The sequence below is a fragment of the Arachis hypogaea genome, chromosome 8, assembly GCF_003086295.3.
Source record: "Arachis hypogaea cultivar Tifrunner chromosome 8, arahy.Tifrunner.gnm2.J5K5, whole genome shotgun sequence".
Classification (NCBI taxonomy): Eukaryota; Viridiplantae; Streptophyta; class Magnoliopsida; order Fabales; family Fabaceae; genus Arachis; species Arachis hypogaea.
In genome coordinates this window covers 18,728,405-18,740,804 of record NC_092043.1, presented here as the reverse complement: position 1 = coordinate 18,740,804, position 12,400 = coordinate 18,728,405, and the positions used below count along the sequence as shown (strand labels likewise).

Sequence of the window (12,400 nt, the reverse complement as noted above, 5' to 3'; positions counted from 1 at the left end):
ACTAGATGTCCATCATGTATTGAGTTCAGATATGATACCAAAGGTTACTCATCATCTGCCAAAAAATCTCACCGTGATTTATGAGATAAAACAGAAAAGATCTCATTATCAGAATTGTAAAGAAAACAAGGATGAACCAAGAGTGCCCAGTTCAGTTCGTAACTTGCAGAACCTCTCCTCTATTAATGGTTTGGTGAATATATCAGCTAGCTGACCTTCAGAATTAACAAACTAAATATCTAAATTTCCATTTTGCACATGTTCTTTAATAGAATGAAAACGAACTTCAATGTGCTTTGTTCTTGAGTGCAAAACAGGATTTTTGGAAATGTTAATAGCACTCATGTTGTCGCAAAATAATGGAATATTAGATACTCTCAGTTTATAGTCAGCTAGTTGAGTTTTCAACCATAATAATTGAGAACAACAAGAGGAGGCTGCAATATACTCAGCTTCGGCTGTTGAAAGTGCCACAGTAGCTTGCTTCTTGCTAGACCAAACAATGAGGGATTTCCCAAGAAAGCAGCACATGCCACTTGTGCTTCTTCTATCAATCCTATCCCCAGCAAAATCTGCATCATAGAAACCCACTAATTGAAAAGAATCAGTCTTAGAAAACCATAAACCATAGTTAGTGGTACCAAGCACATATCAGATGATCCTTTTGACAGCTGAGAGATGGGACTCCTTAGGCTTTGATTGAAACCGTGAGTAAACTCCAACACTTTGGATGATATCAGGCCTTGAGGAGGTAAGGTACATCAAGGATCCAATCATCCCTCTATAGCGTGTCTCATCAACATCTCTGCCATGTTCATCCTTATCAAGCTTGATATTAGGATGCATGGGGGTTCCCATTGGCTTAGCACAGTCCATCCCAAACTTCTTGACAAGTTCCTTTGCATATTTTTCTTGATGGATGAATATGCCTTCTGCAGTTTGCTTGATTTGCAAGCCGAAAAAGAAATTGAGCTCTCCCATCATGCTCATATCAAATTCATTGGTCATTAGCTTAGCAAAATGTCCATTTGGAAAAGCTTGAAACCACAATGAGCAGCATAAGCAAGGAGCAATCAGATGGCTTCCATTCGAGCTACAGGTGCAAAGGATTCATCGAAATCAATCCCTTCCTCTTGATCATATCCTTGAGCAACCAATCTAGCTTTGTTTCAGACTATGGATCCATCTTCACCCAGCTTGTTTCTGAAAATCCATTTAGTGCCGGTGACTTTCTTTCCATGTGGATAAGGCACCAATGACCAGACCTGATTCTTCTCAAATTGCAGCAATTCCTCCTTCATGGCCAACACCCAAGATGGATCAGCAAGAGCTTCTTGGATGTTTTGAGGTTTAATCTTTGATAAAAGAGCAATGTTGTTGGATTCGGCTCTTTTCAAAGATGACCTTGTTGAAATACTTTTTTAAGGATCACCAATTATGAATTTCTCAGGATAATTTTTCAGAAATTTCCATTCCCTGGGCCTTTTGATTTGAGTTGAAGATTCAGGTTTTTCTTGATCAACAATAACCTCTGCATCAGTGTTTTCAGCTGTGACAGGAGATAATTTCAAATTGTCTCCTGCAGAATTTGGATTTTCGCTGCTAATAGGTGCAACTTCATGAGAACTTGGATTTTGTGGAACTGGTTCAGTGATCTTTGGAGCCTCAGCTTCAAAACCTGTACTATCTTCAATACAAATACTGGGAACATTGTTAGATTCACAGAAAGTGACATGCATGGTCTCCTCAACAGTTTTAGAGTTTTTGTTGTAAACCCTATAGGCTTTGCTATTTGTGGAATAACCCAGAAAAAAGCCTTCATGTATTTTAGGATCAAATTTTCCTAAATTTTCTTTGATATTCAGAATAAAGCACTTGCATCCAAACACATGAAAATAACTAAGATTAGGAGGATGTCCTTTCCAAAGTTCATATGGGATTTTCTTCAAAAATTTCCTAATGATAGTTCTATTTAAAATATAGCAAGCTGTATTCACAGCTTCAGCCCACAAGAACTTAGGAATTTCATATTCACATAACATAGCTCTAGCCATTTCTTGTAAACTTCTATTTCTTCTCTCAACAACACCATTTTGTTGAGGTGTTCTTGGACAAGAGAAGTTATGTGATATGCCTTGTTCATCACAAAAGGATTCAAAGAATTGATTTTCAAACTCTTTACCATGATCACTTCTAATTGAAACAATTTTTAAACCTTTTTCATTTTGAATCTTTTTGCTGAATTTTTCAAAAACAGAGAAGGCCTCATGTTTATGAGCAAGAAAGAACACCCAGCCAAATCTAATATAGTCATCCACAATTACCATGCCATAACTCTTTCCTCCAAGACTTTGAGTCCTAGTTGGTCCAAACAGATCGAGATGCAACAACTCCAATGGTTTCTTAGTAGAGACATCTTCCTTGGGTTTGAAAGAGGTTTTAATTTATTTACCCATTTGACAAGCATCACAAATGATGTCCTTATCAAACTTTATGTTAGGAAGACCTCTAACTAAGCCTTTCTTTAGAAGCTTAGAGATTTGGAACATGCTAGCATGTCCTAACCTCTTATGCTACATCCATTTTTCAGATTCCATTGAAGAGAAACAAGTTACATTTTGAACTTTTAGATCATCTAGAGTGATACCATAAACATTATAACTTCTTTTGGCAACAAATAAAACAACCTCTGTTTTTTCATTTATGACTCTACAATCAGATTTCCTAAAGGTTACAGCATATCCAAGGTCACACAATTGACTTATGCTCAATAGATTATGCTTTAACCCATCAACTAAAAAGACAATATCTATGCAAGTTGAGAAATCTTTGCCAACCTTACCAATGGCAATTATTTTACCTTTACCATTATCTCCAAAAGTGACAAATCCTCCATCATACTTGTTGAGTTTAATGAAGAAAGTATCCCTTCCAGTCATACGCCTTGAACATCCACTATCAAGATACCACATGTCCTTTTTCTTTTTGGATGCAAGGCAAACCTGCATGTTCTTCAACTAACCTTAGGTATCCAAATCCATTTGGATCCTTTGATGTGAAATCTTCTTGGTTGCCCAAGAGCATTAAAATCATGAACAACTTTATATAATTTACTATCATTACCAAAAGACCTAGGAAAGATGAAACATTGAAGAGGATTATGACCATTTCTGTTGCACTTGTAGCACCAATTCTTGCTCACTGATTTTTGAGGTTTGCTGAATCCTTTTGGTTTGAAAAGCTTGGAAGAGGAGGCTTCAGATTTTATAAAGTTTTGTTTGAAAACTGCCTTACTTTCCTCTTTGAACCCAAGTCCTGATTTTTCAGAACCAAACCTTTGACTAGCAAGCAGTTTGTTCAGATTTTGAGAACCTTGAACAAACTTAGCTAAGTCTTCATTCAAACTTTTTATTTGTTCATTCAGCTTTTTGTTTTCAGAAATCAAATTAGTGGAAGCAGTAAATTCATGCTTGAGTTTGAATTTTTCTAATTCAGCTTGCAAGGCAGTGTTTTCTTCTTTTAAAAGCTTTTCATTTCCAGTTTCATTTGCCTTAACCTTTTTCAAAAGAAGATCATTTTCAATCCTCAAAGCCTCATTTTCTTTCTTGCATTTAGCATACTTGTCCAAGAGTTTCTTGGAACTGACAGAGATGTCTTTGATAATGTATTGTAGTTCATCAATAGATAAGTCAGAAAGATCTACCTCATTTTCATCGTCATGGTCTGCCATCAAACATAGCTGAGCTTCTTGATCAGAGCTCTCCGAGCTGGTGTCGTTCTCCAGGTCTTCCCATGTTGCCATCATCACCTTCTTTTTGTCTTTCTTGGATTTTTCTCCTTTCTTAAGTTGAGGACAATCTGACTTGAAGTGACCAGGCTCCTTGCAGTGATGGCATGTGAATTTGATTTGATCTTTCTTGACATCTTTGGATGAAGAGCTTCCTTTGCTTTTGTTTTTGTATCTCAGTAATCTTCTCATTTTTCTTGCAAAGAGCACCATTTCTTCATCTGAGAAACTGTCATCAGATTCTTCTCCTTGGGCTGTCATTCTTGATTTTAGTGCTATACTTTTCTTTTTGTCATCTTTGTCTTGAGACATGTGAGTGGTTTCATAGGCCAACAACTTGCCTCTTAGCTCATCATAGGTGATTTTGATCAAATCATTCCTTTCAGAGATGGCTGTGCTTTTTACTTCCCATTTTTTTGTGAGAATCCTCAGGATCTTCCTCACTAAGGTTTCTTCAGAGTAGCTCCTTCCCATGGCATCTAGATTGTTGATGATTATTGAGAACCTTTCAAACATTTGATCGATGCTCTCATCCTCCTTCATGCTGAACATTTCATATTCCTTCATCAGCATGTCAATTCTGGTCTCCCTCATTTGCTTGGTGCCTTCATGAGTGAGTCTGAGCTTGTCCCATATTTCTTTAGCCGTTTTGCACCTTGACACTTTTCTGAACTCTTCAAAACTGATTGCGAAGTGCATCAGATTTATTGCCTTGGCATTGAGTTCAACCTTCTTCTTTTCTTCCTCTGTCCATTCGTTGTCTTCTTTAGCCACAACTTCTCCATCAGCGTTCTGTTTGGTGGGGACGTCTGGTCCGTTGAGGATGATTTTCCAGATATTGTAGTCGATTAACTGCACAAAGATTCTCATTCTCTCTTTCCAGTAAGAGTAGTTGCTGCCATTGAAATAGGGAGGTCTATTATTAGACTGTCCTTCAATGAGAGTGAAAGCCACGATGTTGGGATTCATGTTGTTGGCCATGGATATTTACTCCAAGCTGTGAAACTTGACTCCTTGAGACCTTGTTCCTGATACCAATTGATGGTTCTAGATGAACTTGAGAAGGGGGGTTGAATCAAGTTAGCTTAAAACTTAGAGTTTCAAACTCTGTTGTAGTGGAAGCTTAAGTTGCAGGAGATTATTTGAAATTATCTCATACACAGAACATTAAAAGGGCAAAGAAAAGAGAAAGGAGGCCAGCATGTATCCTGGTTCGGATTCTCAGTGCCATAAATCCTACATCCAGTTTCCACCACAAACCATGGTGAAATTTTCACTATAATTCTCAGGTTACATACACCAATACTATTGAATTAATTCCTAACTCAACTAGTATCTACCCCTAAGCTTTCTTCCCAAAGCTTAGCAACCCAAAGTGCTTTCCCAACTTGGAAGGGGAATCAAACAGATTCTGACTTCACCCAGTGCTATCCCAACTAGGCAAGGGGAACTAATCCTAGTTCATATACCCAAATTACAACAGAAGAAAAATGGTGGCTATTTTGCATCACTCTTGCCTTTTCTCTCTTGGCTTTTGATCCTCACATATTTGTCTTTTCTCAAAACAGAAAATAACGCAAGACAGCCATAACACAAAGATCAGAATTAAGCTTGAGTAGAAGAAAGAGATTCCAGCTCTGTGTTAGAGATGGTGCTCTGAATGTGTGTGCCCTCTTTCTTGACTTGAGATGTTTGAGTGAGGCTTGTTATATATCTTTAGCTAGGCTTCATTGTAGCTTCATCCTCTTTGCTTTTCCTTGCTGCCCGTTGGAGTGGTCCTTGATGGCATGCAGTCCTTTCTTCATCCTGCTCCACTTCCCCTACTGTCCGAGGAGCTCCACCACTACCTCTGCTGTCCTTTGTGTTTCTTTCTTCCTTGGCATGTTACTCTTTTCCATTCTGCTCCATTTCTTTGCTGCTGCTCTATGCAAGCTTGTGTTTTGCATAACCACGATCCACAACAGTGCTTTGGTGATGTCCTTGGGTTAGTGTGTGTGTCCTTTGTGTCCTTGCTTGCTTTTACAGAGCTACACTTATCCTTACATGATACAGCTGTCCTCATATTGCTTTTAGCAAATATATACATAATCATTTAATGTTGCTAAACGGTGCTATGAGGAATTGTTGGACTTGTTTACTGCACTAAGGAACAAAGTGAGCTGTTTTTCTATTTTTTGTGATGGGCTGATGCAGCATAAGCTGGTATGCTTGGTGAAGGTTGTAGTAGGCTTAGAGAAGGGGGTTGAATCTATGCCTTCTTTTTAAGTTGCTGTTTTGACTTTTTTTAAAAGCAAAGTTACAAATCTGATTCTGTTTGAACTCAGCAGCGGAAATTTATGAGACAATTTATTTTTGTCTCATGAATAACAGAAAACAGAACATGACAGAGAAGAAAAGGCTTATACCAGCATATATCCTGGTTCGGTTGCTTTGTGCTATGCAACCTACATCCAGTCTCCTCCACAAATATGGAAGAATTTCACTATAGTTAACAGTATTACATACACCAATTTCACACTCAAGTTCTAACCTAACTTGACATTGGCTATGCTAACACCTAACTATTTACTCTTAGTGCTAACCCAACTAAGAAAGGGATACCAAACAGGAATAAGATACAAGACACTTAACCAACCTAAAGAAATCTGAAAATAACTCTAGGCTTTTCTCTCAAGTGTATCTCTCAGCCTTTTCACTCATGGCTTTTTCTTAAGCTTTCTCACTTTGCCTTTTCTCTCAAGAAATTACAGAAAGATAAGCTTAGAAAAGTACATTACAATCAGAAAAACATGAAGGAGATTGACTTCAACAACAGCCTCTGTGCTATGCGAAAAACCAGATTAGCAAGCCTCTGATTCAGTTCTTCATACTGGCAGAATGCACCTTTGAGTAGGTTACACTGTCCAGTTAGTTGAACTTCTTCAAAGAGCTTTTTCAGAACAAAACTTTCAAACTCTGATTTTCTCTCCTTGCTTCTGAATGAACAGCAAGCTCCTTTTTATCTTCATGCACGTTCCTTGGTTCTTCATCCAAGGTCAACACCTTGAGCCTTGAGCTTCACCAACTCACAGATTCACTTTTTCATCTTTAACATCAAAGAGTAACCTTTGCTTCTGACTTTTCCAACTTGACCGAAAGCCATGAAGAAGTAACCGAACTTGTTTTCCAATGGTCAACCAAATCTGAACCCTTGAACACCAACTTGGTCCCCAAGTCTTGATTAAGACCGTAGATACACAGCAGAATAGGGCAGAGAACAACTTTCCCTTTAAAGCCATTTTCGGATAGAGCAGAGAGTAGGGAAGAAAGGATGAAGATCTGATGCATGCAAGATGATATGATTTACCTTTCTTAAGCTTGATTTAGCTTGGGATTTCTGTTTTAGCTTCTGTGCTTCAAGCTTCAATTCTCTCTCTCTTGCTTCTTTGGTTAATGGCTTATGGAAGAAGCTTTTCTTCTCTTTCTCTTTCTTGCTTTTTCTGAAATCTTGATGTGACTTGATTAGAAGGAAGAAGAGCGTTGCTTTTAGTTAAGCAAGAGAGAGGGAATTTCAATTCTGAAACCATTTCGGGCTTGGATCGGGTATTAGTATGCATGGCCCGATTTAATTTCTTTGGTTTCTTCCTTTACTTTTGCTTGGGCTCTTTATTTTGCTTTTTAGCCCAATATTCTTTGCTGAATGCCTTTTATTCCATTTGGACTATTAACATTTGGCCTGCAACAATAAACAATTAGTTAATAAGTAGATATAATTAATCAACACTAATTATTTATTTTGCTCAAAAATAATGTTTGTCATCATTAATTAATTTAGTTAATTTCTTAACTCAACAATCTCCCCCTTAATAACAAACATGATTTAAGCAATAATCAAAAGGAAATAAGTTTGAGTTAGGTTTAGAAAACTCCCTTTGATTTTTGTCATTTGCTTTTATGTTGCTCCCCCTTTCTTTTTCAAGATTAGCTCCCCCTGGATTTATGCTTTCCTCTTTGTTCCTGTTTATGCATTGTACTTAAAGAAAGCACAATAAAGAGCTATACACATTTATCTTGTCTAAGAGATATCAAATGAGCAACATCACATAATCAGCCCAACATCAAGTTATTATTAGCAAACAAATTCAGCATGTGAAAACAAGTATTAATGCAGCAAGAATAAGTAAGAGGTACTAGGATCTACTATCCTATCCTATCCTATTGCTAATAATTTTACTCCCCCTTTTGTCATCAAGGGCGGATAAGAGCAACAAAAACAAAGTCTTGTATCCTGCAGAAAAGAGTTAGAGCACAGACCAAAGTACTAATTAAGCTGTCTAAAGTGCACCAATATTAAGAGTTATTACAGTCATCCAAAATGAAATAGTTCAAAAGTAGCAAAAGAAGCAGAAATCATGAGACAAAAAGAGAGCAGCAGCAGTTTTTATGAGACAAATCCTAGGCATCAAAACCATTCCCCTCCGAAACAGCATCATCTTCAACATCAGTGGCAATATCTTCATCATTGTGAAGGTTATCAATGAAGGTCATGAGCACAGCCACCCTATCCCTTGATTTCTTCAGAAAGTTCTCATGCTTGCTAGCTAACTTCCTTTGTTCCTTGCTCATGGCAATCATGTGATTTGATTAAGATACAAATTCTTGAGCAACATCCTTGACCACATTCAGCAGAGTGGATTTATTCCCAGTGGAAATGGAAGTACCCTCGGTGGAAGGAACAGGAGAATCCTCAGGGACAAAGTTCTCATCTTCATCATCTAGGACGACTCTTTCAGATCTAGTAGGTCCTTTGTTCTGTTTCACTGAACCACCCCCCTTTAGGTATGAATGTCTATTTTCATATTTCTCATTGGTCAAGTCAACACCAAAATGCTCAAATATGCAAGTTAGAAACATGCCATAAGGAAGTGCTTTATCTTTTGTACTTCGAACAAAATCAAACATGTATCTAGCCATCAAGTATGCAAAAGAGATTTCTGTTTTTGTAATAAGGGCATATAAAATAAGTGTGTCAGTGTAAGAAACCCTTTGATATGAACCACTTTGAGGAATCAAAATGTGGTTGACAATGTGGTGTAATTGAGCACGTTGATATCCTAGGGCTTTGTGAGTGGGTGTGATGCCATCAATTAAAGAAACATGTTCACAAATGTGAGCCAATGCATCAAGATAAGAAATTCCAACACCTTCATCCCACTTAACCGAAGTGTAAGCACAAGGCCCAACATCAGTATACTTCAATGCATCACTGACAGTTTCATTATTTAAAAAGATGTCTCTGCCCTTAACATAAGAATGCACACTTCCTTCATGATAAGTCATGTTCGCATAAAATTCTTTGACCAACTGAGGATATACAGGTTTTTTGATGTCAAAAAGGTGATTCCAGTCTAAAAATTCCAAGTTTTCAACAAAAGGAAAACCTTTCTTTTTCAAATCAGGTAAATCAGCCATAAAAGATGGACATAGAGTACGATACTTAATAACTCCCTCATAGAAATCGTGGTTCATGGCAGATTTGAAACGATGGGGGTTAAAGTCAGAGTGAGATGTCATATAGTGTGATTTGTGAGCAAAAGGATCAACTTCTGGTTCTCTAACAGATGAGAGAGGAACTCGAGCTTTACCTCTTTGAGAACGTGATGGAACAGACCTAGATTTTGGTTGTGTGGACTCAGGTGGAGGTTCTGGTGCTGCAGGTCGCTTTCCTTTGGATGAACTCGGTTTCGATGAACCTGGCTTGGATGTTGTGACTTTTGGTGGTGGCGTTGGCTTGGCAGAGGCAGGGAATCTTGAAGTGTTCTTGGTCCGAGCCATGGGGTCACAGCGAGGAGGAGAGGTAGGAGGAGAAGGAGATGGAGTGAAGGTTCGGTCTTGAGAGCGAGTGGAAGGCTTTGTGGGTAGTTTGTAAATCTTCTCACGAGGAGCCCTTTTTGCAATGACTTTCTTCCTCATTTTGGTTAAAATGATGCTTTTGATGAAAGGGAGATAGTGGTGTGAGAGGGAAGAAACCGAATGGTTGAGGAGAAGTTATGGAGGGAAGAGAGGGAGTGTTGGTAACCGTACCCAAAAGTAATTTTCCAAAACCATGCAACTGCATCATCATTTGAAAAGACTTGACAAGACATGACCTCATAAAGAGAAGATCTTATTTGATTTTTAAAATTAAAACAGGAAATTAATTTTAAATTTTGAATGGCAATCAGAATTAAATTGAAATTCATTTTGGACCAAAATCAAAAATTAAAACAAAACCTTTGTTCGGGCCATAAACAAACTTTTAATGAAAACTTTAACACACAAGTAAGAATGTAACATTCACATTGGGCCCAGATGTGGTTTGAATTGGTGAAACATATAGGACTACCCAGATCTGAATTGATGTTGGCCCAGATTGATTTTTCACTTGCTATGAGCCCAGAACACGCTATTTTGAAGGAAACATTCATCATCTGCCCAAAATTGTCTCATACCTGTTCATGAGACAAAATTCTCCAGCAAGCACATCAGCACTTTTCAAACAAAGAATTATAACTCAAAATTCCTAGACAAGTCCTAAGCATGCAGAATCTATCTTCAGCTAATGGTTTAGTAAAAATATTTGCTAATTGCTCTTCTGATTTAACAAATTGAATACAAATATCCCCTCTTTGGACATGTTCTCTTATTGAGTGAAATTTCACTTCAATATGCTTAGTCCTAGAGTGCAAAACTGGATTTTTAGAAATATTGATGGCACTCATATTATCACACATTAAAGGAATATTTTCAGCATTCAATTTGTAATCAGCAAGCTGTGTTTTTAACCATAAAAGCTGAGAACAGCATGAAGAAGCAGCTATATACTCAGCCTCTGCAGTGGATAAGGCCACTGTTGGTTGCTTCTTACTTGACCAAACATTTAAGGACTTTTCAAGGAAGCAACATAAACCAGAAGTGCTCCTTCTATCAACTCTGTCACCAGCAAAATCTGCATCACAATAACCAACTGCAGAAAAATCATCAGTCTTAGGATACCAAAGACCAAAGTTGGATGTGCCACGAACATATCTAATGATCCTTTTAACCGCAGAAAGATGTTACTCCTTAGGTTTGGATTGGAACCTAGAACACAATCCAACACTTTGCACAATGTCGGGTCTAGAGGAAGTTAAGTACATAAGAGAACCGATCATCCCTCTATACCTAGTCTCATCAACATCTTTCTCATTTTCTCCCTTATCCAATTTAGAATTCGGGTGCATGGGAGTTCCCATGGTTTTAGCATTTTCAAGACCAAATTTCTTAACTAATTCCTTGGCATACTTTTCTTGATGAATGAAAATACCATTTTCAGTTTGTTTAATCTGTAGCCCAAGGAAAAAATTAAGTTCACCCATCATACTCATGTCAAATTCACTTGTCATGAGCTTTCCAAATTCAGTACAAAGGGATTCATTTGCTGATCCAAAAATAATGTCATCAACATATATTTGGACTAAGATAAAAGAATCATTAGAATTCTTGATAAATAGAGTTGTATCAGTGGTGCCTCTTTGAAAACTATTTTTCAAAAGAAAAGAGCTAAGTCTCTCATACCAAGCTCTAGGAGCTTGTCTTAAACCATAGAGAGCTTTAGACAATTTAAAAACATGATTAGAATGCTCTTTATTTTCAAAACCAGGAGGCTGCTCCACATAAACTTCTCTATCTATCACACCATTCAAAAATGCACATTTCACATCCATTTGGTATAGTTTAAAACCACAAAATGCAGCATAGGCTAGGAGAAGTCTAATGGCTTCCATTCGTGCAACCGGGGCAAAGGATTCATCAAAGTCTATTCCTTCTTCTTGGTCATATCCTTGTGCCACTAGCCTTGCCTTGTTTCTTGCAATGCTACCATCTTCTCCTAACTTGTTCCGAAATATCCACTTGGTGCCGGTCACTTTCTTTCCACTTGGCCTTGGAACCAAAGTCCACACTTGGTTTTTTTTCAAACTCAAGAAGCTCATCCTCCATAGCTTTAACCCAAGAGGGGTCATTTAGTGCTTCCTTGACATTTTGAGGCTCTATTTGTGAAAGAAGGGCAACGTTTGAACTTTCATTTTCTTTTCTAGTGGAAGACCTAGTTTGCACTCCATGAGAGACGTCCCCAATGACAAATTCCTCAGGATAATTCTTCAAGAATCTCCATTCACGAGGTTTGGTGGACTTGGATGCGGATTCAGTCACCAAGGGATTCTGTGAGCTGCTGTCTGCAGAGTTTCCTTCAGATTCATGAGACAAAATGGAATTGTCTCTTGATTTTTCAGCATTTGCAGTTTCTGGTTCAGCTTGTCCAGAATTTTCTTTTTCATGATTCTGAGCAGTTTCATCTTCCATTTGAGCCTGATTTCCTGCATCACCATCTTCCAAAATGCTTTGCACCAAGTTAGTATCACAGAATGTAACATGTATGGACTCTTCAATAATTCTAGCATCTTGATGATAAACCCTATATGCTTTACTAGTTGTGGAATATCCTACAAATAAGCACTCATAAGCTTTTGGATCAAATTTTCTCAAATTTTCTTTGTTATTTAGAACAAAACATTTGCATCCAAAGATGTGCAAGTAATCTAAGTTTGGTGGGTA

The 12,400-nt window shown here is 37.7% G+C and overlaps 1 protein-coding gene across 1 annotated transcript; it reads right to left on the bottom strand.

Annotated features, from left to right (window-relative positions):
* Positions 1-651: 651 nt before the first annotated feature.
* LOC112705109 (uncharacterized mitochondrial protein AtMg00810-like) lies at positions 652-1,301 on the bottom strand. Its single transcript, XM_025755969.1, has 2 exons — positions 1,193-1,301; positions 652-1,037 (listed from the first exon to the last, which is right to left on the bottom strand). Exons 1-2 carry the CDS (start codon positions 1,299-1,301, stop codon positions 652-654), a joined length of 495 nt encoding a protein of 164 aa, XP_025611754.1.
* Between the last annotated feature and the right edge of the window lie 11,099 nt (positions 1,302-12,400).

Excerpts from the sequence above, each read along its gene's own strand:
- LOC112705109 (XM_025755969.1), bottom strand. The coding sequence starts at position 1,301 with ATGAAGGAGGAATTGCTGCAATTTGAGAAGAATCAGGTCTGGTCATTG. Across the intron at positions 1,038-1,192 it reads GATTTTCAGAAACAAGCTGG|CTTTTCCAAATGGACATTTT; the intron begins GTGAAGATGGAT and ends TGTGGTTTCAAG.